Source organism: Pelophylax lessonae, assembly GCF_965119305.1.
Source record: "Pelophylax lessonae genome assembly, contig: HAP1_SCAFFOLD_356, whole genome shotgun sequence".
In the NCBI taxonomy this organism is placed as follows: Eukaryota; Metazoa; Chordata; class Amphibia; order Anura; family Ranidae; genus Pelophylax; species Pelophylax lessonae.
In genome coordinates, this window is record NW_028119988.1 from 1 (window position 1) to 27,221 (window position 27,221).

The 27,221-nt window shown below is 45.3% G+C and overlaps 1 protein-coding gene across 1 annotated transcript; it reads left to right on the forward strand.

Annotated features, from left to right (window-relative positions):
- Positions 1-69: 69 nt before the first annotated feature.
- Positions 70-27,221, forward strand: LOC309543814 (protein MTSS 1-like; the record flags this gene model as incomplete). Its single annotated transcript, XM_082276249.1, has 5 exons — positions 70-189; positions 10,051-10,221; positions 23,332-23,490; positions 24,383-24,545; positions 25,677-27,221. Coding segments are annotated over 5 exons (1,305 nt in total), but the record flags the coding sequence as incomplete, so codon positions are not given.

Sequence of the window (27,221 nt, forward strand, 5' to 3'; positions counted from 1 at the left end):
TTCCTTTTGCTTTCCTGTGCTTTATTGATTGCTCACAATATTCCGTTCATACGTCTCCCATGTTTCCAGAATTCATCCAGCTCTGCCTCCTCTGAAGCGTCTGAAACCTGCCAGTCGGTCAGCGAGTGTAGTTCTCCCACATCTGTGAGCTCCGGGTCCACCATGGGAGCGTGGGCCTCCACTGACAAGGTGAATATGTTTTTTCAGCCATTGAAGTGTTCCTGTATTACAATATGTACAGCTGCTGATTACCTGGGAACTAACAATTATTTTGTAGCATCCAAACGAATACCTTTTCATATTGTTTCTTGCACTGTTGCAATCTCAGGTAATCTGTAATCAAGATAAAATTAAAATTGTAATAATTTTACAGGTCAACTGATCTAAGAACCAACAAATCAGAATAATAAATGACCCTGTGTAAAAGATACGAATATACACAGGCAGGTTGTGTACAGAATTCAGGATATTTTGGTTTCCTTTCCTTTATTGAAGTTTTTATAGGTATAATGTGTTACCTAGGAAAAATAAGTGATTGGTCACTAGCTTGCTGAGAAAAATGACATAGAAGTATGTGGAATATAGTATATAGAATAAGTAAAAGAAGATACAATAGTAGTATAAGTAAAACAAAACTGTTACTTGTTAGGAATGAAAAGAAAATGACAATATTAATATGAATCATGCATGATAAGCAGATCACTGATTGATGGTGAAAAAAATGAAAGAATATGCTAAAGAGGACTTCCAGGTGTGGATATTGTATACAGTTACATTGGCCATATGTACAGTATATGCCATACCTGACTGATGCCCCTGCAAGCTGAAAATCACTGAAGTAGACCCTATCCAGTGATCTCCAATGGCTTCCGTGTCCTGGTTGCCCCACTGCATTCTGAACACAGGAGGTCAGCCACTTGGCACAGGTGCCATTAAGAGCATGCTTTGCAAAAGTGGATTTAACCCTCACATATACCCAGTGAAGTGAACAACCTCAGATGATACACAGAGATGAAAGAAATCTCCCTACATAAATTTTACATGTATATCTGCTCTCTCCCGCTTTCTACACTGTTTAAAAAGTGAACATCATGTTAGAATTTTCTCTTCCTATTCCAGCACTGGGTGGGGAGTCTGGGCATACACTGTGGGACACCTGATTGGAGGAAAGGCACACCTCCTTCCAGATAGGAAGATGAAGGTATAAACATGCAGAGCTGTGCTGTGAATAGACCAGCTCTCTGCTAATCTAGCTCTATGCACCCACCCCCACACAAATTTCCAGCTGCTTTTATCTGCTGTGTCGGAGAACTTGTCAGAAGTTATCATGTTGAAGGAACAGAGCAGCATAAAGACACAGGACTTAGGGCTTTGGAGGGAGATCAGTAAACACTACAGATATGTGCCCAGGTCAGATTTTATGAATGGTGTTTACATCCACTTTAAGCCACAGAGTGTCATTTCTACAATCCCCTGTGTTACATTAACTGATGTATCCAGTGCATGTGTTTTTGTAAAGATAGGCCATTCTATACCTTTTATAGCACCACTTGGCGCTCACCTGACTGGCCTCCTCTTTCTTCTCCCAGTCTGACAGCTACAGTGGGAGGGGCAGAGAAACCCTCACTGACATAAGCTAGGAGGAGAGAGGTGGCTGGTCACGTGAGCGGCGCTATGAAAAAGATATACATCGGCTTATTTTTACAAAACCACAAACACTGGGACACCTTATTTAATGTAACACAGGGGATTGTAGAAAGAACACTCAGAAATTGTAACCGATCAAAATTACGAGGCTTGTATACCAATGCCAGATGCCTGGCCAACAAGATGGGAGAGCTGGAGCTGCTAATGTTTGAGGAGGACTTCGATTTTGTGGGGATAACGGAGACTTGGTTTGACAGCTCTCATGACTGGATGGCGACCATTCAGGGGTATTCCCTTTATCGCAGGGATAGAGAGGGTAAAAAAGGGGGAGGGGTATGTCTGTATATTAAGAACAGTATACAGGTAAATATGAGGGATGATATTAATAATGGAGCTAAGGACGAGGCAGAATCCCTATGGGTAGAGCTTCAAAGGGAAAGCACGGTGGGGAAGGTAATATTGGGCGTATGCTATAGGCCCCCCAACCAGAGGGAGGAGAGTGAGGCGGACCTCATGTTACAGATAGGATTGGCAGCAAGGATGGGAAATGTCATTATAATGGGGGACTTTAATTATCCAGATATAGACTGGGCAGAAGGAACCGCACACTCAGCCAAGGCTCGGCAGTTCCTAAATGTTTTGCAGGACAATTTCATGGGTCAGATGGTGAATGCACCGACAAGAAACAATGCGGTACTTGACCTACTGATTACCAACAATACAGACCTGCTCACGGATATAGAAATACGGGACAACAGTGACCATAGGTCAATTGGTTTCAGTATTAATTACAGTAATAGGAAACACAAGGGTAATATAAGGACACTGAATTTCAAAAGAGCCAATTTCCCTAAACTGCGCTCGCTTCTAGAAAATATCAAATGGGATAGAACCCTGGGAACAAAGAACACGGAGGAAAAATGGGAGTGCTTCAAGAGCATACTTAACAAGGGGATTGACCAGTGCATTCCACAGGGAAATAAATTTAAAAGAGCAAAACTAAACCCTGGGTGGCTAAACTCCAACATAAAAATGTATATTAGAGCTAAAGAAAAGGCCTTCAAAAAATACAAGACTGAGGGGTCATTGGCAGCATTTAAGCATTACAAAGAGTGTAATAAGAAATGTAAAGACGAAATCAGGGCGGCTAAAATAGAACACGAGAGACATATAGCGGAGGAGAGTAAAAAGAACCCCAAGAAGTTCTTTAAGTATATAAACAGTAGGAAAGCGAGGCCAGAACACATTGGCCCCATAAAAGATGATAAAGGAAAAATGGCCACAGAGGACAGAGAAAAGGCGGAAGTGTTACATAATTTATTTTCTTCAGTCTTCACAAAGGAATCGGGGGGCTACACGAACCTTGCTTGTAAGGCCGAACTAAATAATACACCTCAGGAAGTGCCGCCATGGCTAACAGAGGATAGACTTAGAGCTAAACTAGAGAAACTTAACATAAATAAATCCCCGGGACCGGATGGCTTGCACCCGAGGGTTCTTAATGAGCTCAGCCAGGTGATTGCCAGACCATTATTCTTGATCTTTAAGGATAGTTTACAGACAGGTATGGTGCCAGCTGATTGGAAAAAATCCAACGTGGTACCAATATTTAAAAAGGGGCTGAGATATATCCCGGGTAACTATAGGCCGGTCAGCCTAACATCAGTAGTCTGCAAAATTTTGGAGGGGATGATAAGGGACCACATACAAGACTTTAGTAATGAAAACGGTATTATAAGTAGTAATCAGCATGGATTCATGAAAAATCGTTCGTGCCAAACCAATCTATTAACCTTCTACGATGAAGTGAGCTGCCACCTAGATAAAGGTCAGCCTGTGGATGTGGTGTATCTGGACTTTGCAAAGGCCTTTGACACCGTTCCCCACAAACGCTTACTGCACAAACTAAGGAAGGTAGGTATGGACCATAAGGTGAGTACCTGGATAGAGAACTGGCTCCAGGGGAGAGTACAGAGGGTGGTGATTAATGGGGAGTACTCGGGTTGGGCGGGTGTGGAAAGTGGGGTCCCCCAGGGTTCTGTCCTGGGACCAATCCTGTTTAATTTATTCATAAATGATCTAGAGGAGGGGATATCTAGTACAATCTCAGTATTTGCAGATGATACTAAATTAGGCTTGCCAATATCTTCTATGCAGGATGTGGAAATCTTGCAAGCAGACCTGAACAAAATAACGGGGTGGGCAACTACATGGCAGATGAGATTTAATGTTGAAAAATGTAAAGTAATGCACTTGGGGGCCAGAAACCAGAAAGCAAGCTACTCACTAGGGGGGGAACCTCTGGGTGAGTCTAGGATGGAAAAGGACTTGGGGGTACTGGTAGACAACAGGCTTGGCAGTGGCATGCAATGCCAAGCCGCCGCAAGCAAAGCCAACAGAATACTGGGTTGTATAAAAAAGGGGATTCACTCCAGAAATAAAGAGATTATTCTCCCACTCTACAAGACTCTGGTCCAGCCACATCTGGAGTATGCTGTCCAGTTCTGGGCACCGGTCCTCAGGAAGGATGTGCTGGAATTGGAGAAAGTGCAGAGAAGGGCAACAAAAATAATTAGGGGAATGGAGGACATCAGCTATGCGGAAAGGCTACAAACACTGAACCTATTCTCTCTGGAGAAGAGACGATTGAGGGGGGATATGATATCAATGTACAAATACTGTACTGGCGACCCGAGCATAAGGAACAAACTATTCAGAGAGAGGAGATACAATAAGACACGTGGCCACTCACTAAAACTTGAGGAAAGGCGGTTTAACCTTAAAGTGCGTAAGGGGTTCTTCACTGTAAGAGCAGTAAGGATGTGGAATTCTCTTCCACAAGCAGTCGTATCGGCAGGGAGCATTGATAGTTTAAAAAAACTATTAGATGGACACCTTAAAGACCACAACATACAGGGGTATACAATGTACGGTTAAAAGCAAACACACACACACATCATAAGTTGAACTGGATGGACTGATGTCTTTTTTCAACCTCACTAACTATGTAACTATGTAACTAAATTATAGCAGCAGTCGGAGCTGACAGGCAGGGAGGGGGGGAGGAGGAGGACACCTCTCTCCTGCCAAGTGCCCCCAGAGCAAGCAGCTTGCTGTGGGGGCACCCAAGCGGGCACACTCCCGAGCCGCAGCTCTGGGTGTCCATTCACATCTCACATCTCTGGGTGTTAATTCTCAGCCCAGCCCCCTCTCTCTGCTCATTGATTCACTGGCTGTGATTGATAGCAGTGGGAGCCAATCTGTCTCAGCTAATGAGCGGTGAGAGTCCCAAGAGAGCCGAGACTGTAGTGCACATCGCTGGATCACGATGGAGCTCAGGTAAGTACTACGGGGGCCGCTGCACACAGAAGGTTTTTTACCTTCATGCATAGAATGCATGAAGGTAAAAAAACCCCAAGAATCGGAAAAAGCAGTGCTTTTCGGGTCCAAAAATACGGTGCATTTCCATGTGGCCGTGTTTTTTTTAAAAGGACCAGGGACTCTTTCCCTGCATTTCCCACAAGAATCTGTACAGGAAGTGACTCAGCCACCATTTTGAGAAGATACAGCAGGGCAGCAAGACATGTTTTTCTCAATCTCTCGCCATCACCCCTGAGAGAGCTTAAAAAGTGTTACTGCTGTCGTTTGAGTGACGCAACACGTACGGGAGCGGAGCCTGCGCACGGAAGCCACATCCAGGTTGATTCCCATAGTTAACGGACAGACGAGCCTGTGATAGCCCCCACTGCTAAAACTTTATTTATAAAGGAGGAAGGAGGAGAAGGTTATCCCATTATATTTGACACCCTTGGGTATAACAGCGCGTCTGACTCATTGGAATATATGAGTCAGATAGTAAGTCTTCAGACCAGTCTAGGGTTAAGCAGAATCCTCTTCATCTCGTCTCCTTCGCTGGGCAGTCCTTGATGTTGCAGAAAGCACCATTACACTGTGAATGAAGGGCACTGTGACTGCTGAAATTCATGAGGAAAAAGGAGGTTGCTCAGCGGATCAGCGCCAGGACCTTATTGTTTGTTTCCCACAAGTACAGCATCCCATTCAAATCCCGTTCAAATCAACGGGCTGCTGTGCCGGCACAAGCGCAAGCCGTACCACCCACAAGAGTGTGAATCTAACCTAATGTGGAAATGAGTTCTCTTGTATCACCCGAGGCTAGTCACTTCAGGGGGTATATGTATGGATTTGCAACCACTTTAAACTTTCTATATATCTGCCATCTAATTCTATCTGTTTATGCGCCAACATTTTATTTTTCTAATCCTTATAATAAAAATTTGTTTATTTTCTGGTAATGTGGGGTTTTGCAGCAGTTTTTTCTTTTATTTTCCATTATCATGAGCTGGGCTTTATGTATATATTTGTTGTGAAGATATTTTGGATGTGGATGCTGTTGGTTCCATATACTTTCACATTTAAATTGTTATTGAGTTTAATGGTATTTTTTTTATCACACATCAATTTACCCTACTGTTATTTCATGTCCATTTATCAGGGCTCAAAATTTCAAGCCATGAGCTACTAGCCAGGCCTTAAGAGTTACTCGCCACTTGTTGCCCCACCCAAACCCCACCCTGCTCCGCCCCTAAACACGCCCTCTACATTGCAGAGCGCCCACAGCATGTCCCCTTACATTGCAGAGCGCCCACAGCATGTCCCCTTACATTGCAGAGCGCCCACAGCATGTCCCCTTACATTGCAGAGCGCCCACAGCATGTCCCCTTAAATTGCAGAGCGCCCACAGCATGTCCCCTTACATTGCAGAGCGCCCACAGCATGTCCCCTTAAATTGCAGAGCGCCCACAGCATATCCCCTTACATTGCAGAGCGCCCACAGCATGTCCCCTTTCATTGCAGAGCGCCCACAGCATGTCCCGTTTCATTGCACAGTGCCCACAGCATGACCCCTTTCATTGCACAGTGCCCACAGCATGTCCCCTTTCATTGTACAGTGCCCACAGCATGTCCCCTTTCATTGTACAGTGCCCACAGCATGTCCCCTTTCATTGTACAGTGCCCACAGCATGTCCTCTTTCATTGCACAGTGCCCACAGCATGACCCCTTTCATTGCACAGTGCCCACAGCATGTCCCCTTTCATTGCACAGTGCCCACAGCATGTCCCCTTTCATTGCACAGTGCCCACTGCATGTCCCCTTTCATTGCACAGTGCCCACAGCATGACCCCTTTCATTGCACAGTGCCCACAGCATGTCCCCTTTCATTGTACAGTGCCCACAGCATGTCCCCTTTCATTGCACAGTGCCCACAGCATGTCCCCTTTCATTGCACAGTGCCCACAGCATGTCCCCTTTCATTGCACAGTGCCCACAGCATGTCCCCTTTCATTGCACAGTGCCCACAGCATGTCCCCTTTCATTGTACAGTGCCCACAGCATGTCCCCTTTCTTTGCACAGTGCCCACAGCATGTCCCCTTTCATTGCACAGTGCCCACAGCATGTCCCCTTTCATTGCACAGTGCCCACAGCATGTCCCCTTTCATTGCACAGTGCCCACAGCATGTCCCCTTTCATTGTACAGTGCCCACAGCATGTCCCCTTTCATTGCACAGTGCCCACAGCATGTCCCCTTTCATTGCACAGTGCCCACAGCATGACCCCTTTCATTGCACAGTGCCCACAGCATGTCCCCTTTCATTGTACAGTGCCCACAGCATGTCCCCTTTCATTGTACAGTGCCCACAGCATGTCCCCTTTCATTGCACAGTGCCCACAGCATGTCCCCTTTCATTGTACAGTGCCCACAGCATGTCCCCTTTCATTGTACAGTGCCCACAGCATGTCCCCTTTCATTGTACAGTGCCCACAGCATGTCCCCTTTCATTGCACAGTGCCCACAGCATGTCCCCTTTCATTGCACAGTGCCCACAGCATGTCCCCTTTCATTGTACAGTGCCCACAGCATGACCCCTTTCATTGCACAGTGCCCACAGCATGTCCCCTTTCATTGCACAGTGCCCACAGCATGTCCCCTTTCATTGTACAGTGCCCACAGCATATCCCCTTTCATTGTACAGTGCCCACAACATGTCCCCTTTCATTATACAGTGCCCACTGCATGTCCCCTTTCATTGCACAGTGCCCACAGCATGTCCCCTTTCATTGTACAGTGCCCACAGCATGTCCCCTTTCATTGTACAGTGCCCACAGCATGTCCCCTTTCATTGTACAGTGCCCACAGCATGTCTCCTTAATTGCAGAGCGCCCACAGCATGTCTCCTTAATTGCAGAGCGCCCACAGCATGTCCCCTTAATTGCAGAGCGATCACAGCGTGCACTTACCTGCAGCAGGCGGCTTCTCATCAATCCTGTGCGTCCTCCGTGTCTCCCGAGTCCTCCTCCTCCTCCTCGGCCAGTTACAATCGTTCGCCTTTTAGCCAATCAGGAAACACCTGCCTCCTGATTGGCCAGTAGGAGGATCAGGAGGAGGATCCCTGTGACAATAGCGAATACTCATTCGCTATTGTCACACAATGGGTGGGCTCAGGACGCAGTGCTCTGCTCCTAGAGCCCATCCTTTTCTAAAAAAGAAAGTAAAAGTAATCGCCGCCTGCTGTTAATGGCGGCGGCGGCATGCACAGCTCGCCAGCCTCAAAATTCCACTCACAAAATGCTAGTAGGCGAGTGGAATTTTTGAGGGCTGCATTTATCATATTTTTTATTTTTATTTTGCACAGAGCCATCATTACCTTGGGTGAAGGCAGCCATTTTGTGAGCGAATTGTGAGAATTTAGCCTAGGCCCCATAGTAGATTTCATATAAAGAAATATCTGGTTGTAGTTGGTTACATTCAACTGGACTTGTTCTGTAATGTTGAAGATGTTAGAGCTTATCCAAGGCATGTCTTCAGTTCTAATTTAATTAGAATAGCCTTTCTCAACATTTTCAGCATGGAGGAGCTCTTGAAATAACTTTCATGTCTCAGGGAACCCCTGTTAAAAATGACTTTTTAGTGTGATGGTCAGTGGGAAGAATGCTCCTTACACCTGTGGTCAATGGGAAGCATTACCACCCTACAGATAGCTAAAAATTCATTGGTGTCAGAGTTAACTTATCTGAGAGGCAGAAATTGCTCAATGCTCAAGGAACCCCCAGCAACCTATGGAGGAACCCTATGGTTCCATGGAACCTTGGTTGAGTAACCCTGCATTAGAACATTTTTTTATTTATTTTTTATTGGGTCTTCATATAGCGCCCACAATTTACACAGTGCTTTACATTCACATCAGTCTCTGCCCTCAAGGAGACCAGAATCTAAGCTCCCTACCTTGCATGCATACACATTATAAAGCCAATATACTGTAGACAGGAGCAAAATACCCTTCCAAGTTCCAACATGTCTTTGGAGTGTGGGGGGGGAATTTTGGCACTTTTCCACTGCAAGTACCGGCTCGGCCCTGCTTGGCCCGATTTGCTTTTCCACTGCTGGTACCGCATGGTACGGTGTTCGAGCGGTTCAGTACGGTACGGTATAGTTTGCTTTTCCACTAAAGTAGTACTAAAATTAAGTGGGTGGGATAACAACGGGGTGGGTGGGATTCTCTGACCAATCAGTGGCTAGTAGTGACTGCATGCAAAGGATTGTGGGATATGGTACCGGTATGGTACCTCTTGGAACCGCAATCGAGGTGGTACTGTTTTTGAGAGCCGTACCGTTCGGTTCCATGCAGTGGAAAAGCGCCACCGTACCGTACCGAACCGTTCCTACACTATACCATGCGGTACCAGCAGTGGAAAAGCACAAAAGTGAGTCGAACCGTTCGGTTACATGCAGTGGAAAAGCCCTATTTGAGTACCCAGAGGAAATGTCATGCAAGCACGGAGAGGACATGCAAACTACATGCTGGTAGTGTCCTGGTTAGAATTCAAATCAAGGACTCAAGGCAGAAGTACTAACCACTAAGCCAGCCTGCTGACCACCTCAAGCCCAGTTAAATGTGACTAACTACGACTAACTATACCATGACCTGGGTAAAGAAGAACCTTCACAGGCATTTATAGAAATGGGCCTAAGTTATGTCACTGTCGGCAGATTGTTATGATCATCCCTCAATAGGCCTCATGTACAATATTACAAGAATAGAGTTGTAGCCAAGGAAGGAGTGTGTTGTCCACAGATAGGTGTACACTTTCATACCCTAACCTACGGTAGAAAATTTAACATAGAATGTGTTCTAGAAACACCTCTATTATGTTTTTTTTTGTTTTTTTTGTGGTGCTGTCTACAAAATGGCTGCTACCCCTGGGTTTAGAGGTGGATCAATCTCAGCTTGATTTTAATCACCTTTATCATTGTATTGATTTTGCATTTTGTTCCCTGTTTTGTTTTTTTGTTTTTTTCCTCCTCCATGTTGTCTGTCTCCAGCTGTCTAATGGGTATCATCACTATGGCGAAATGCCTATGGCAGGCCATTTCACCCATTTCCCGCTCCCAGTGTCCCGCCCCTGGACCCGATCTTATTCCGCTGTTCCAGACTATCACTATTACACCATTGGTCCAGGCATGTTGCCATCATCCAAGATCCCGTCCTGGAAGGTTTGTGTTTGTGTGGTGCGGCTTTTGGCTTTGATGTCTCATCTCCTCTTTCCTGTCATCTAATCAAACCATTGTCCGGGGTTTCCTAATTTCTGTAAAGTTTTGATTTTTTTGTAAAGACTACACAACCGTACTGAACTCACCATCTCTCTAGATTGTCCAAAAATGATTATGCATTAAAATCATTTTGATCAGAATAAAAGGAAAACTGTAGAATTATAAAATTATAAGTATTTTAAAAAGTACTACTTACACTGTGTTGTCTCTCTCAGCTTTATTCATCTTCTAGTGTAGTTCCATGTAATGCTAATTTTTGGTACAGATTTCAAGAAGAATTCTCACTTAATTTTTTCATTGTTCTGTCCCACAGGGTTCAAAGTAATGATCGACCGATATCGGGTTTTTTTAACGCCGATATTTTGGTCATAGGATATCGGTATCGGCCGATATTTTTAGACATTACATTTTTTTTTTTTTAACCACTTAAGGACCGAGCCTATTTTTGACACATTTTGTTCACAAGTTAAAATCAGTATTTTTTCCTAGAAAACAACTTAGAACCCCCAAACATTATATATATTATTTTAGCAAAGACTCTGAAGAATAAAATGTCGGTCATTGCAATAATTTTTGTCACGCGGTATTTGCGCAGCGGTCTATAAAGCGCCATTTTTTTGGAAAAATTTTGAAAAATCACATTTCACTGCATTTAAAAAATACTAAACAGTAAAGTTAGCCCATTTTTTTTGTATATTGTGAAAGAACATGTCACGCCGAGTAAATAGATACCCAACATGTTACGGTTTAAAATTGCGCCCCCCCGTGGGATGTCGACAAACTACGGTCAATAGAGATCTCAATCTGCGACGCTTTAAATTTATTTAACGGTTACCAGTTTAGAGGTAGAGTGTAGCTCTTTTTTTTAAAATATTGCTCACACTCTGGCGATCGCGGCGATACCTCACATGTGTGGTTTGAACAGCGATTTCATTTGCGGCTCGACTTGCGTATACGTTTTTTTTTGTGCGCGAGCTAGCGGTGACGGGGGCGGCTAAATTTTTTTTTTTTTTTTTTTCCCATTTATTTTATTTATTTTTTTAACTTTATTACAGTTTTAAAAAAAAAAAAAAAATCTGATCACTTTTATTGCTGTCACAAGCAATGTAAACATCCCTTGTGACAGCAATATGTCGTGACAGGTACACTTTATGGAGGGATCGAGGGTCTAAAAGACCCTAGACCCCTCCACTACACTTCCCTGTATGCAAAATGCCAAAAACGGCGTTTTTGCATACAGCCGATTTTCAAATTTGCCGCCTTTTGCGGCACAGTAACCCGGAAGTGACGTCATGGACGCCGCCTCCGGGTTACGTCAACGGAGCCCCGATCGATGCTGTTTCCGGCATTCATCGGGACTCCATCCAGCCGGCGGACGCGCCGGCTGGGTGCTCGGGGCTCCCGGTGGGACGGGAGCCCCGAGCAAAGCCACGGAAGGCGGCGGGAGGGGGGGGGACGTCCCCTCCCGCCCCCCCGGGTACCGATCGAGCGGCTCCCGAGCCGCATCGGTCGGTACCGACGGAAAGCCAACCGTCGGCTTCAAACCACGGTACTGGAATGATGCCTCTAGCTAGAGGCATCATCCCGGTACACTACCGCAAAGTTTACTGACGTAGACCTACGTTAGTATGCGGTAAGTGGTTAATGCCTACAGGTACTGTGGTGGAGGGATCTGGGGGTCTAAAAGACCCCAAACCCCTCCTCTGCACTTAAAAGCATTCAAAACGCCAAGTTTGGCTGTTTTGAATGCTGTAAGTTTTTTTTTTTTTTAATTCTGCGCCGCCAGTACTTGGAAGTGATGTGATGTCATGACATCACTTTCGGGTACTTGGCGCCGAATTAAAAAAAATGGAAACCCAGTCAGACGGCGGTGGTGCAGGAAGGATGCCCATCTCCTGGTGAGACGTGAGACCCGGGGCGAGCTGTGGAAGGTGTCGGGAGGGGGGGACGTTCCCTCCCGCTCCTTGTACTGACAGTCAAGCGGCTTCTCAGCCGCATCGGTTGTCAGTACAAGTCAGCCGACCGTCGGCTATGGATGCGGGTACCGGGGTGATGCCTCTAGCTGCAGGCATCACCCCGGTACATGCACTTTCCCAAAATATCGGCAATATCGGTAAATCCAAATAATTCCGATATATATCGGGGAAAGTGCATATTGGCTCCCGCTATATCGGTCGATCCCTAGTTCAAAGTACATGGAATACACAGTCCATTGTTCCTTCATGCTTTGTAGGCCTAGCTAAAAGGTTGGACGAGATGCTCAACAACGTAGATAGCAAGCTTCTTGTTAACCGACGCTTGTCTCCACTCCAAGAACTTGCCTTAGACCAGTGGTGGCAATTGGGTGGGTGTGTTGGATGGCCTTTGGGAAGTCTACTCTCCTAGCTAGGCTTACAACGCACGTAGGATACATATGTGTATCTCAACCTGAAAACTCTAGTAGAGTATTATACTACATTAACCATTGATTAATGCAGAAGGTTTAGAGTTTTAATGATACTTGTTTTGGGGGGATTTACACACAGTGCAGAAAAGCATAAAAGAAACACATGACCGTTCACGAGGCACGCATATAGTAAATACACACAAAGTGGAAACATGAATGGGCTGTAAACTAATTATTCAGTTATGGTGAGGTTAGTAGGCATTGTGGAGTCCCATACCTTTCACTGTCTGCCAATTGTATTTTCTTGCCTAAAATTCAGTTCTGTAATCTGTTTCTTCCTTTATTGTAAGTTGGCAGTTATTTACCTTGGATTGGATTTTGACACCCTATGTCAGTGATGGCGAACCATGGCACTCCAGATTTTTTGGAGCTAAACCTCCCATGATGCTCAACTACAATGCAGAGTGCATGAGCATCATAGGAAATGTAGTTCTAAAAAATCTATGGTGCCAAGGTTTGCCGTCACTGCCCTATGTTTTATTTTGATGGGAACTTTTGGCCATAGAACTGTTTTTACATCTCTAGGTCCTAGTTATAAAATTAAAATAATTGTATTTCATTGTGCTGTTTTCTGTATTTGGCCTATCATTTTCCTCTGGATTTTCTCCTGTTACTGTATCATGTGTCTGCTGTAACCAATCACAGCAGGTCACGTTACAGTTCTAAACAATGGTTGACTTCCTTTCAAGCCATCCTTAGTGTTGCTAGCTGTGATTGGTCACAGGAATCAGATTGTAGGTATAGACTGGGCCAATCACAGCCCATCTGCGCCATGTGATCAATTGTGGCCAATTAAAGCTAATCGCAACAAAAACTGAAAGAACCGATTTTACTCAATGCCATAAGCAAACGTGTAAAAATAAATGACTGATTACTTCCCTAGGGTGGCACAATGACACTATGGTACCATTATATTGCTCTGGTCAAAGTGTGTTAAAAAAAAAAATATTTTTTTTTTTTCCGTACTTTCACCAGCCAGTGTCTCTAATCACTGTCACACCCATTTTATATGATGACATAGGCCGTCCGTACATCAGGATTGATCAATTTTCGGATATACCATAGCTTGTGGACTTTATAATATTTTCCTACAGACTAAATAATATACACTGGTTTGGGTTATTTTTACCAAAGTAATGTAGCAGAATACATTTTGGCCTAAATTCATGAAGAAAGATTATTTATTTGCAAAATATTATAACAGCAAAAACAAACAACGTGTTTTTTTTTTCTTCTTTTTTCGTCTATTTAGCAAAAAAAAAAACCCATTGGTGATTAAAAAAAGAAAGCTCTATTTGTGTGAATAAAATGATAAAAATTTAGTCTGGGTACAGTGTTGTATGACCACGCAATTGTCATTTAAAGTGCGACCTGACCCTCAACTCAAACCATGAACTATGTACACATCACAGCCTAGATCTTGGTCAAACTCCTAAGTAAACAGTTACATGATCAAAAGTCCTTTAACTGAAGACTCTTCAACTAAGTAATCATTTTAAATCTAAAGTTTCCAACTTTAAACTTCTGTTGTTCTCATTCTGTAGCACTGCTCATTATGTGTCTGACTTCTAACTCCACAGTAGTCCTTTCATGGGTCCATGTTGTCTTCAAGATCATGCTGACTTTTGACGGCCCCTTCAATTATTACTTTTCCTTTGTACTTATAGCAGGGCTGGATTTACACAATTGGTTACCAAGACTCCAGGATTTGCTGGTCACCTTGGGCTTCATTCACACAAATAAAATAATGTTAAATAAATAAGCAGTGGATGTTCTCGGTACTCTCATTACATGTTTTAACTGCCTCCAATTATCAAAATAAAATTTCTCTGTCGCTCATTGACAGACGTAGTCTTCTTGATTCACAAGAACTGGGTTATGTTGTCTCCGCAGGAGCAGGACTAGGCAGAAAGAAAAAACGTTCTGGCTCCACCTTAGGGGCAGTCCCTGAGGGTATATCCTCCCTCTCTCTGCTACAAGGCATCAGTTTTTTTTCTGTCTAGAAGGACCTAAGTTCCTTGCTGGGATCTTTTTGGTCCTGGCAAGATTTTTTCTTTAGAAAAAATATTTTTTAGGTAGTTTTTCTCCAGTGTTTTTTTCCTGTGAGATCTTCAAGCAAATACGCCGGACTGGGCGACACTAGTGGTCACCCCAGCCGGCCTACGAGCGCGCGCAGACCATTGCATTGCGCTTGGTCGGCCGCGACACATTCAAGTAAGTATGCGGGGCCGGGCGACGGGCTGGATGTTGAGATCCAGTGGTCACCCCGGTTTCTGCCTACGAGCGCGTGCAGACCAGAGCTCCGCGCTGGGTCGGCCGCGACGGAGTCCCATTGGAGGGACTGACCTTGCGAGTTAAAAGTCTCGCTTGGACGCCAGGAACCAGAGAGTCGAGGCGTCCGGAGTGGTCCACAACCCCCCACCCCGGTGGAGAGGGTGCCTGTCGGTTCGGTATGGTGAGTAAACGTTCCCTTTTTTCCTCCTTATGAGGCAGTATGAATTATGGGCCCCTCCATACATGGTCAGTATATATCTGACACTAAAAGTCCCCCTTGTAAATACAGTATGTGTTTGGTGGGAAGTGGACTTCGTTTGAGAGCTAACACTCTACCCAGCAGACTGTAGTATTACAGCAGACATAGGAGGTATAATCCTACCTTAATTGTAGTGTACCTCCTGCAGATCGATAAACCGCCACTTAGCAGAGATGCAGGTGGATGTGCTGGGAAAAACGATTTCGGCGGTCCGCCGCCATTTTGCCGTAGACCGGGTGCATGAATGTCCTCAGGTCACGCCGGCCGCCATGTTTTTGGAGTCTATTGTCTCCTGTATGGGGGCGGCCATGTTTGATGAGCCCAGCTACCTCGTGGAGAGCTGGGAACGCCGGAAGGCGTACACAGGGGGCGGAGCCACGTCCTTCTACCCGGGAAAACGAACACAGCTCTTTCCAGTCTGTAAAAGACAGACGCTGACTGCAGTTGGTTGGAAACTTCTCTGCATCGGGTGGTGAGCCTTGGGGGTCTCTCTCTCTCTCTCTGTGTGGGATCGAGAAGCAGGTACTCTGAGGGGCGCTATTGCGCTAGGGGGAGACACATAAAAAAAAAAAAGAGGTATTTTTTTATTTAAAAAAAAAAAAAAAAAGTTTTTTGTTTTTTCTGGCAGAGGTGTCCTGAATTAACATGGACCCTGCCACTCATGTATCTCCACCGGATCCCCTCGAGGTGTCTGCAGGATCCTCCAGCACCCCACTGACGGTTGAATCATTGTCAGCTATTATGGAAACTTTTGTGTCCCGGGTGGAAGTGGCTTGTCAGGGACAGGGCGCAAGAAAGCAACCCCCGCCTAACCCCTTATTATCTGAAACTTCGGATTCAGAATCTGAGCCTATTTCTGCAGTTGCAGGTACTTCATCTGGGATTGGTGTCTCGGGTACTGTCTCTTCAGACAGTGAGGAGGATGTTTCGGCATCAGCCATAGCCCGAGAGGAAGCGTTGGTAAACGCACTCGTATCTGTTCAAGAAACCTTAAGATTACAGGGTATTCCGTCGGAAATAGCTGAAACTGAAATCCCTTTTGGGACTAAAAAACGCATCAAAGTGGCGAAGGTTTTTCCATTGCCCAAATGTTTTGGCAATCCAATCAAAGAAGAATGGAGTCTGCCAAAACGCACCTCTGCTATTTCTAAACGCATTAACAGGCGTTATCCGTTTGAGGAAACCCTCATTAAGAAATGGACAGAACCACCTGTGGTGGATTCACCAATTGCTAGATTGAATAAAGCCACGGTTATTCCTTTAGAAGACGCTCCGTCTTTTAAAGATCCAGTGGATCGCAAGATAGAAGCTATGTCTCGCACCATGTTTTCCTTGATTGGATCAGCTTTCAGACCAATAATTGCTATTGGTCTGGTTTCACAGACTGTAACTGAATGGACCAAGTGGTTACGCCGGGACTTAGAAGAGGTCCCTCAGGCGGTATCAGATTTGTTGGAACAAATGATACAGGGGTTACAGTTTGTGTGTGATGCGGCGTTAGACGCCACTCCATTATTGGCGCGAGCATCAGTTTCAGCAGTGGTTCTCAGGCGTACACTGTGGCTAAAAGGTTGGTTAGCCGACCAAGGTTCCAAAAAAGCATTGGCTAATATCCCCTTTTTAGGAGAGCGTCTATTTGGAGCCAACTTAGATGAGATCATTAAGGATCTCACGGGTGGAAAGAGCACCTTTTTACCGCAAAATGTTAAGGGTAAAGGAACTCGTCAAAGACGAGGGCCTTCTTTCTCTGCTCACAAAAAGTTTTTTCGTCCCGCGGGTGAAAAAATTAAGTCCTCCAAAGCTCCTTCAGGAGGCTTCAGGGGACGTTGGTCGGGCAAGCAAAAGCCGGCCCCCTCCAGACCTGAAGATAAATCGTCCAAAGCCTGAAGGTGCGCCCCCACCCATAATTGGGGTGGGGGGACGTCTTCGCTGGTTCCCGGATCCATGGCTTTCCAGAATCCCGGACAAGTGGGTTTGCGAAGTCATAAGGTCAGGGTACAAGATCGAGTTTCGATCTCTCCCACCGGCGCGATTCTTCCCTTGAAATATCCGACTATCCCCGGATCGTCTAGAAGATCTGCGGAGAGCAGTCACGGATTTACTACAACAAGGAGTGGTAGTCCACGTTCCTTGGACAGAACGTTTTCAAGGGTTTTATTCAAACCTATTTACAATACCCAGGAAAGAGGGCAAAGTGCGTCCAATTCTGGACTTAAGGGCACTCAATTCCTTTCTCAACATAAGGAAATTCAAGATGGAATCCATTCGCACAGTAGCAGTCTTCCTGCATCCAGGGGATGTCCTAGCGTCCATAGACATCAAGGACGCCTATCTTCACATTCCCATTTTCGCAGGACATCAGCGGTTTCTACGCTTTTCCGTAGAAGAGAACCACTATCAGTTTGTGGCGTTACCTTTCGGTCTCGCCATGGCTCCTCGGGTCTTCACGAAGGTGTTGGCCCCAATGTTGGCACTACTGCGCCAAAGAGGCATATCGATTCTAGGTTACCTAGACGATCTCCTGCTCCATGCAGAGTCTCCTCAGACCCTGCTACAAAACATAGAAATTACTATAATTTCTTTACAGGAATTCGGGTGGCTGGTGAACCAGCAAAAGTCATTTCTGGTTCCCACCCAGAGGCTCGAATATCTGGGTCTAATTCTAGACACAGTCAGGTCAAGAGTTTTCCTTCCGGTAGGGAAGCTCCGGAAGATTCAATCAGCAGTCCAGTTGTTACTATCCAACAGCTGGTCTTTTCTTCGAACTTGCATGAGGGTTCTGGGGTTGATGGTGGCTTCCTTCGAAGCAGTCCCATTTGCCCAGTCCCATACCCGAATTCTTCAGCAAGCGATTCTTCTCAGATGGAATCGGAATCCGGAATCCCTGGACAATCGGATCCGATTGAGCAAACAGACCAGAGAGTCTCTGGTCTGGTGGCTTCGGTCTCCGATGCTCAGCCAGGGAAAGTCATTTCTGCCAATATATTGGACGATAGTGACCACGGATGCCAGTCTATCCGGATGGGGAGGAATTCTCGGTCAGTTATCTGTCCAGGGACTTTGGTCCCTGGAAGAATCCAGGTTGCCGATAAATGTATTGGAACTGAGAGCGATCAGACTTTGTCTGATTCACTGGACCGAGCAGCTCCAGGGCAGCCCGGTTCGGATCCAGTCGGACAACGCCACGGCCGTGGCTTATGTCAATCACCAGGGGGGCACCAAGAGTGTCCGAGCGGCCAAAAAAGTGGCTTGCATTCTTCGCTGGGCGGAACGATTTGTTCCAGCTATCTCTGCGGTGTTCATTCCGGGGGTGGAGAATTGGCAGGCAGATTATCTCAGCCGTCAGACTCTGGATCAGGGGGAATGGTCCCTCCATCCAGAAGTTTTCCACCAGTTGTGCCCACGGTGGGGCACCCCGGATGTGGATCTGTTGGCATCACGATTCAACAGGAAAGTACAGAGATTCGTGGCTCGCTCCCGCGATCCTCTAGCAGAGACCGCAGACGCACTGATCGCCCCGTGGGGGCAATACCAGCTAATGTATGCCTTCCCTCCTCTCGGGTTACTGCCAAGACTTCTTCGCAGGATAGAGGAGGAAGGAATTCCAGTAATCCTGGTAGCTCCGGACTGGCCTCGCCGAGCGTGGTACGCCGACATGGTCAGACTGGTCCCGTGGAGACTTCCTCTCAGGGAGGACCTACTGTCTCAGGGACCGATCTTCCATCCTGCTTTACGATCGCTGGCTTTAACGGCCTGGCTATTGAGACCCAGGTGCTGAAGGACAAGGGATTGTCAGCTTCAGTTATTCCTACTCTAGTTAAAGCAAGGAAAGCGACTTCCAGAAAGATTTATCATCGTACATGGAAGTCCTACATTGCATGGTGTGAACCTCTGGGGTTCCGTCCACGGTCTTATTCGGTTAGTCGAATATTAGCTTTTCTGCAACAAGGGGTTGAGCAGAAACTGGCCTTGAGCACTATCTAGGGTCAGGTCTCAGCATTAGCTATCTTCTTTCAGAAGCCTTTGGCTACTCATTCCTTGGTGCGGAATTTCATCCAGGGGGTGCGACATCTGGCTCCGCCAGTGCGCGCGCCGTTACCACCCTGGGATCTTAATTTAGTATTGTCGGTTCTTCAGAAACCTCCCTTTGAAGATATTAGGGAGATTCCTCTACCTACGTTGTCCCAGAAGGTGGCCTTCTTGGTGGCTATCACTTCTGCACGCAGGGTGTCAGTGTCAGAACTGGCCGCTTTATCTTGTCGTTCCCCATATCTGGTGGTTCATAGAGATAAGGTGGTTCTTCGTCCGAATCCATCCTTCCTACCAAAAGTGGTTTCAGAATTTCATCTGAATGAAGAAATTTTATTACCTTCCCTGTGTCCTAAGCCCAGTCATCCTCGGGAGTTTGCTTTACACTCCTTGGATGTGGTCCGGGCGATCAGGGTATACTTGAAAACGACAGACTCGTTTCGCAAGACGGATTCACTTTTTGTGATCCCGGATGGACCCAAAAAGGGGTTGCCTGCATCTGCCACGACTATTTCCAAATGGATCAGACAGACGGTGGTACAGGCTTATTCTATTAAGGGTCGGGAGCCCCCGTTCCCTGTTAAGGCGCACTCCACTCGGGCACTTAGTGCGTCATGGGCCTTTCGCCATCAGGCGTCAGTGGTCCAGGTGTGCAAGGCGGCTACCTGGTCGTCGGTGCATACCTTTACAAAACATTATAAAGTTGATGTAATGGCATCGTCTGATGCCTCGTTTGGCCGCAAGGTTTTGCAGGCCGCCATTTGAGGAGACCAGTGGTCTGCCTCGAGGGTTTTTTTTCCGTTGGAAATTTTCATTTGAGTCTCATTCTTTGTTTATAATGAGCCTTTAAAACTTCTAGTTTGGCACCGGTTGGGCCTTCTAGATTGGATTTTGATTTCGGTCAATCCCACCCCTCATTTGTGGCACTGCTTCTGGATGTCCCAGTTCTTGTGAATCAAGAAGACTACGTCTGTCAATGAGCGACAGAGAAAATCGGATTTTTGTAAGATCTTACCGTAAAATCCTTTTCTCTTAGCTCATTGACAGACGTAGTACCCGCCCCTCTATCATTGAGTTGGGTTGGGTTAAATTCTCTGTTGCTGCTTTGTGACAGAACTGATGCCTTGTAGCAGAGAGAGGGAGGATATACCCTCAGGGACTGCCCCTAAGGTGGAGCCAGAACGTTTTTTCTTTCTGCCTAGTCCTGCTCCTGCGGAGACAACATAACCCAGTTCTTGTGAATCAAGAAGACTACGTCTGTCAATGAGCTAAGAGAAAAGGATTTTACGGTAAGATCTTACAAAAATCCGATTATTTCCGACAGTAGTGTTCCTTCAAGTCCTACCATCTGGTAGGGACAGAAAACGTATACAGTTTCCTAGTTTGATGTTTTAGGTGTAATTATTTCATTCTGGTGATGTTGTAGTTGTACTTGTATATTTAATTCAAGGACTAGCATTTAAACCAGTGGTTATAACTGGATATTATGCTTTATGGCCTTAAAGTTTATTGACTCCTGACCATTATATCTATATCAGCTTGTTAGACATCCCACTCTAAAACCATGAGCATTAATATGGAGTTGCCAACTAGGGATCGACCGATTATCGGCAAAGCCGATATATCGGGGGCCGATATGCACTTTCCCCGATATATCGGAATCGGCCCCGGAGGTTACCGATATTTCCGGAAAGTGCTTGTACCGGAGTAATGCCTGCAGCTAGAGGCATTACCCCGGTACCGGCGTCCATAGCCGATGGTCGGCTGTCTTGTAATGACAACCGATGTAGCTGAGAAGCCACTCGACTGTCATTACAAGGAGCGGGATGGGATGCTCCCCCACCCCTCCCGCCGCCTTCTGCGGCTCGCCCGGGTCTCCCATCCCACCGGGAGACCCGGGGCACCCTGCCTGCACGGCACTGTAGACCCAATCAAAGCTGCATTCGGCTCTGATCGGGTCTCCATGTAAAGACCCGGAAGTGATGTCATGACATCACTTCCGGGTACTCTGTGCTAAATTAAAAAAAATTACAGCATTCAAAACAGCCAAACTTGGCGTTTTGAATGCTTTCAAGTGCAGAGGAGGGGTTTGGGGTCTTTTAGACCCCCCGATCCCTCCACCAGAGTACCTTTTAAGAAAAAAAAAAAAAAAAGTTTTTTTAATGTACAAAAATATCGGCCAATATTGGCCGATACCGATATGTGATGACCAAACGATATCGGTCGATCACTATTGCCAACCTCCCCTCCCTTCCCAACTTGCAGCTTTAACCACATCAGCTCTTATGAGATAGCTTTTTACAGTATTTTGGGAGTTTTCTGTGGGAATTTGCCCATTTAACTAAAAGAGCATTTGTGAGGTTACTGATATTGGATGAGAACACCAAGCTCATAATTGGCATTCTAACCCCAAAGGCATTCAGTGGGGTTGAGACCAGGGCTCTGTGCATATCTTTTTGTTTTGGATGCTTCTTACTACATTAGGAGTTTTACTATTCTAATACTAGGAGAGGAATTGGCTGCAATACTATACAGAGACTTCAATAGAGCCAATCGAGTCTATTGTGCCAGAGGCCTCTTAGGTGTAGGGATGCTACAAGTTAAAGATGCTCTGTACTACAGAGGCTGTGCCCAAAAGAGGCACACAAAGGTCAAAAAACTAGAGCTAGTACAGCTTTTCCCTATTACCGACCTGCCTTGCCTCACATTGTATCTCTATGGAGGGATGGAGGCTTAGGGGCAGGGCTGTGCAAATCCAGATCCACAAACACAGATCCACAGATTGAATGAAGCAGAAGCAAAAGACTCCTTGCACTGTAGACCCCCAGATACAGCTTCCACTCCTGCAAGGGGAATTGTGGGCAGTATAGTAGTGACATGCCCACATCTAAGTCCAAATCTGTTAAGTCTAGCAGTCAGAAGCAGCAGTGCCTTAGATTTTCTCTCTTTAGAAATTTCCCTTTGTAATCTGAATCCTTTTACTTTAGATCTACAGCTTTTAAGTTCAGGGCACAGGAGTGCCTAGGCGCAGGAAGTGCACTGCTATTTTCAGGAAGCATTCAAGAAGAAATGTATATTATTTACGGCAGTGTTTCTCAACCTGTTTTCAGTCAAGGCACCCTTTAAAATTATGGACAAGTCTCAAGGCACCCAGTTCTAAAATGTAAAAATCTTTTTCATAATGCTGCAGCATCGACACACGTAGGATACCCAACGTTAGAGGTGATTTATTCTTTCAAACCACATACATTTTTGCACACTAGTACCGACTAGTATTCCAGTGTTTCTCCTCTCCCTCAGTTTCTCTCTCGCACTCAGCTAATGTGACCCCAGTGTTGATGGAGAGGGGCAGGCGAGGGTCAAACAAGGATGCTGTGCAGGTGATCAACACCCTTCTCAACACTGATGACCTCGCTGTTTGTTGGGATGCCGGTGGCTGGAAGGTTGAAATGGTGCTCAATAAAAACCTGTGGCTTTGTGTAACTAAAAGGCAGGCTTCATCCACCTGCTGGTTTGTGTACATACAATTTTTGGGCAATTTTAGGCATTTTTAACCAAGGCACCCTGGTTGAAAAAGGCTGATTTAGGGTACTAGTAGAGAACAAATAACATGTGCAGATGGGAAATCTTCACTATTTTACTTCTAGCGCACTTTTACACCTTTACATCCAGTTACCAGCAAGAAAGCGAGTTTTATAAGGACCTTTTTATAGACTTGTAGAAATTTGTCTGCTAGCAGTTAAGAGCCCAGCTGCATGTGGTTTACCAATGCCAGGTAGAGATTTTTTTTTTTTTCGGGAAGGAGAAAGAACAGATTTTGTTAGCTGGAAGCAGTATTATTTGTTATCTCACTAAGAAAATTGCCATGTATTAAAGCAGAGGATTTATCTCTGCTGGCTAAATAAGAGCCTGACATAATGAAAAATCCAGCCCTGATATGTCATTGTTCTCATTTCTCTGTGTACTTGCTTTGGGGGACAGTAATCTTTCCTTAAAAAGAGTCATGTTGGTGACATCCATATACAGCCTCTAACCTTTCATTCAGGACTGGGCTAAGCCAGGTCCATACGACCATCCTGTGATGAACACTCTTCAGAGACGCAAACGTGAAGTCGACCTTTCTTCAGGAGCCCAGTTCATGCATCCCGGACTAATTAATGAGGCTCATTCACCCCGCAGTGCAAGAATGCCCATGGCATCAAGGGTAAAGTTTAATTTGACCAAAAAGCATGTCTCTAACCCTTTGTTCCTTTGTTCTCAGATTCTCTTCTTTCTCTAGCTGCTAACACCAATCTTCAGGAAACCATGCTTTATTTTACAGCTTAATTAGAAACTCTTTCTGCACTATAGTACACCTAACCATAGAAATGACCATGACAGGGCTCTTTTAACATCCTGGTGATCTTCTCTTTATGCTTTTTGACTGTCAACTTTGAGTTTGCCAGAATGGATATTTGGTTTACTATTGTCTGAGCAGAGGTGCCCCGCCCATTTATTTATTTTTTTAACAGCAAGGCAACGATTGCCAAAATTGTAGGCTGATAAGCCTACACTTTTGGCACAGTAAATTGGCAAAAGATTGGCCTATCCCAGTTATGACCCCAGACTGCAGTTTTGCAAACTAGCAAAATACTTTGGGACAACCACCCTCCATCATATGGCTCTGACCATAAATGGGATAGATCTGTCATTTTGGCTTGACTGTGGATCCCCCAATTGCAAATGCAGCTCTGGGTTCAGTTGCAAATGCATGGAGGCACAGACATTATTCTTTCAGTAGTTCCAAATTTCCAATTGCCCTGCAAGGACTCCAAGGAGTTTTGTTTTAGCAGAAAAAATGATATATATCGGATTGGATCATAATCTACAGATCTGGCACCTCTGGCCTGGAGACAACCTGCAGGCCTCTAGCAAAGAGTTTGATGTGTCAGCATTGCTCAGAGTCTAAAGAGGTTGAGTTGAAGCATGATTGAGCAGACATTCCAGGACTTTAAGAGTTGGAGGTCTGCGGGTTGTCCATATCTGTTTACCACAATAGACTCGATCACAGGAATTTTTCATTTATTAATTTTTTTTTTTTTGTGTCCCCCCACCAGCAAGTGGAAGAAGCAGAAAACTGTGACGATCTGGCTCTTGCCCTGAGCAGAGGACTGCAGCTTGATACACAGAGGAGCAGTCGAGATTCCCTGCAGTGCTCCAGTGGATACAGCACACAAACCACCACCCCATGCTGTTCAGAAGACACCATCCCATCACAAGGTGAGGAACACAATAGGCCTTATTCTAAAACATCACAGATGAAAACTGTTACACACAGCCTCGAATTAGCATCAAAGGTACTGTGAGTTGTTATATTAAAGAGAGCCAGTCATAACCAGACTTCTGCAAAAATCTGAATATTCAGTGTTACATTGGTAGAATTTTGAAGGCTTAATGATGGTGAAGGAGAGCAGTGATGACTGGGCCTCATTAAGCAATGTCCTAGCAATAACCTGGGAGTATTTCAGTCAGGCTTCATAGGGTATGTAAATAGCCAACACCTATTGCAAGTGCCTTATTCAACTTTAGTCAGAGCGGCACAGTTTGTTTTTTTATCTACAGACACCACTTACCAGAGGCGTAACTAGAACCTTCAGGTGGCTGGTGCAAGAAACCATGAAGGGCCCCCCTGACCCCCCCCCCTCCATCCAAGCTCCAGGCTTCCAGTTCTGGGAGGGCATCCATGGACATCCTCCCAGAATCTTGCCTCCCACATTGATCAGTGCTAAAAATATGCATGGTCACTGTACTAATGACACCAGGGAGGGGTTAAACATCTAAAGGCTTTAATTTGTGCCTAATCAGTCTTTGTGTACTATGTGTGCTGCTTTTTACTTGGGGAAGTGATGGATTTTATTTCCTGCTTTGCAGGGACACAAACTCCATCACTTTTCCCCTTTCAGAACGGAGCTCTGCCTTGTTTACATAGGCAGAGCTCCGTTCTGTGTCGCTCCTCGCCGATCAGTGGGTGTCAGCAGACATCTATTGGCTGGCATGCCGTGTGCTAAATCACAGCACTGCCACAGCAAGTGCCCCCTACCTGAAAGTGCCGGTTGATCCAGCGCAGGAGAGCCGCTCTGCCACCATATAACTAAGTTATGTGGTCGGCAAGCAGATAATGTGTCCATATGTATGGTTTATCAGTTTTAAGGAAGAACTATCTTAGTTTCTTTTGTTAATAACAGTCTTTTCTTTTTTATGCCTGTGTGGAAGAATGAAAGGGAAACCCTGCTTGCATGTTATGGTGAAAAATAACTCTGCAATACAGTATTTATCCCGGCCACATTAATAAAACCCCAAAGTCTTCTACAGGAAATTCACTTAACACTCATACCTCCCTCTTGTTTCTAGTTTCAGATTATGATTACTTCTCGGTGAGTGGAGATCAGGAGCAAGAGCAACAGGATTTCGACAAGTCCTCCACCATCCCGAGAAACAGCGACATCAGTCAGTCATATCGCAGGATGTTTCAATCCAAGCGCCCTGCGTCCACGGCAGGATTGCCAGCCAACTTTGCGCCTGTTATAGTCACTCCTGGAGTGGCCACTATCCGGAGGACACCGTCTACCAAGCCGTCAGTGAGACGCGGAACCATCGGAGGAGGTCCCATTCCAATAAAGACACCAGTTATCCCGGTCAAAACCCCAACTGTCCCAGACATTCCAGGTGGTCTTCCCAGCAACACTAGTGAAGAGTCACCTGAACAGAGCCCCGACTCGCCATCCATCACAGAAGGAGCCGTGCTGGGCGGGGACATACCTGCATCCTTATGGAGCGGACAAGCTTCTGTAAACCCCCCTGTCCCGGGAACCCCTGGTGTTATTGCTGAAGAGCAAAGGTCAGGTCGGTCAGAAAATGAAGAGGAAGAAGATGAACAGGATGGTCCTGTCATTCCTGAACCCACAGGCCAACCAGACCCCGAGACAGCAGATACTGCTCTGATAGATGCACCGCAGGGAGAAGATATGCTCAATGCAATTCGCCGTGGGGTCAAACTGAAGAAGACCACCACAAATGATCGCTCGGCTCCTCGAATTTCCTAGAGAAAAATAAAAAAAAAATAGGGAGTGTCTTCCGAGCCGGGTACAAGGAACTGCACCCTGACACTTGTCTTTAATCCATTCCAATCTATGATCGGAGGATTTTGTAGGAGCATACAGAGGGTTGACAAACTCTTCAAAAAACAAATACTACAATAGTTCCAAAAACAGCAGCGTCTAAAAGACAACCTTAGAATCTGTTGGTGTTCCAATTGTAAATAGTGATTTTACTTCTGCACATAGTTAATCCCATTTATGTTTTTTTCCTGCTTTTCATTTCACAGTTTCATTTTTATTTCCATAAAGTGCCAAAACCCATATTTTAGTTTCAAAGAAACCCTTGTAAATTTTAAAAGCTTTGGACCGGATAAAAAAAAAAAAGCAAGAATAAGAAAGTGTTCCTACAAAGGATGAAGGACTGGGGGTTGTATTGCCCCTTCTCTTGCATTCTGTTTTGGACTTGTACAGATGGACAGCGGATAACCCGTCTGCTTGGCAAGGGGCGGGTGCAGTTCAATGGAACAGCCATGGGGCTACTTAATATGAGGTGTAGACCACCTTCGCGTCAGAGCAACCTAACTTTTCCTATACAAACACTACGGCTAATATTTTTTTTTTTATTATTTTAAATTCTTTGTTGTTTTTTTTTTGTTTTTTTAATGCTGATATTATAAATTATTAACAATTATGAGCAATATAAAAATTGAAAAAAAAAAAGTTTTAGCATGTAATGGGGGATTTAGTGATGAAGACTACCATTGTTCACCATGCTGTCATTCACACTGTAATCTAGACATTACCGCTTGCATCTACCATGGTGATACAGTCCAAATAAGCCATACAGTAATACAGTGTT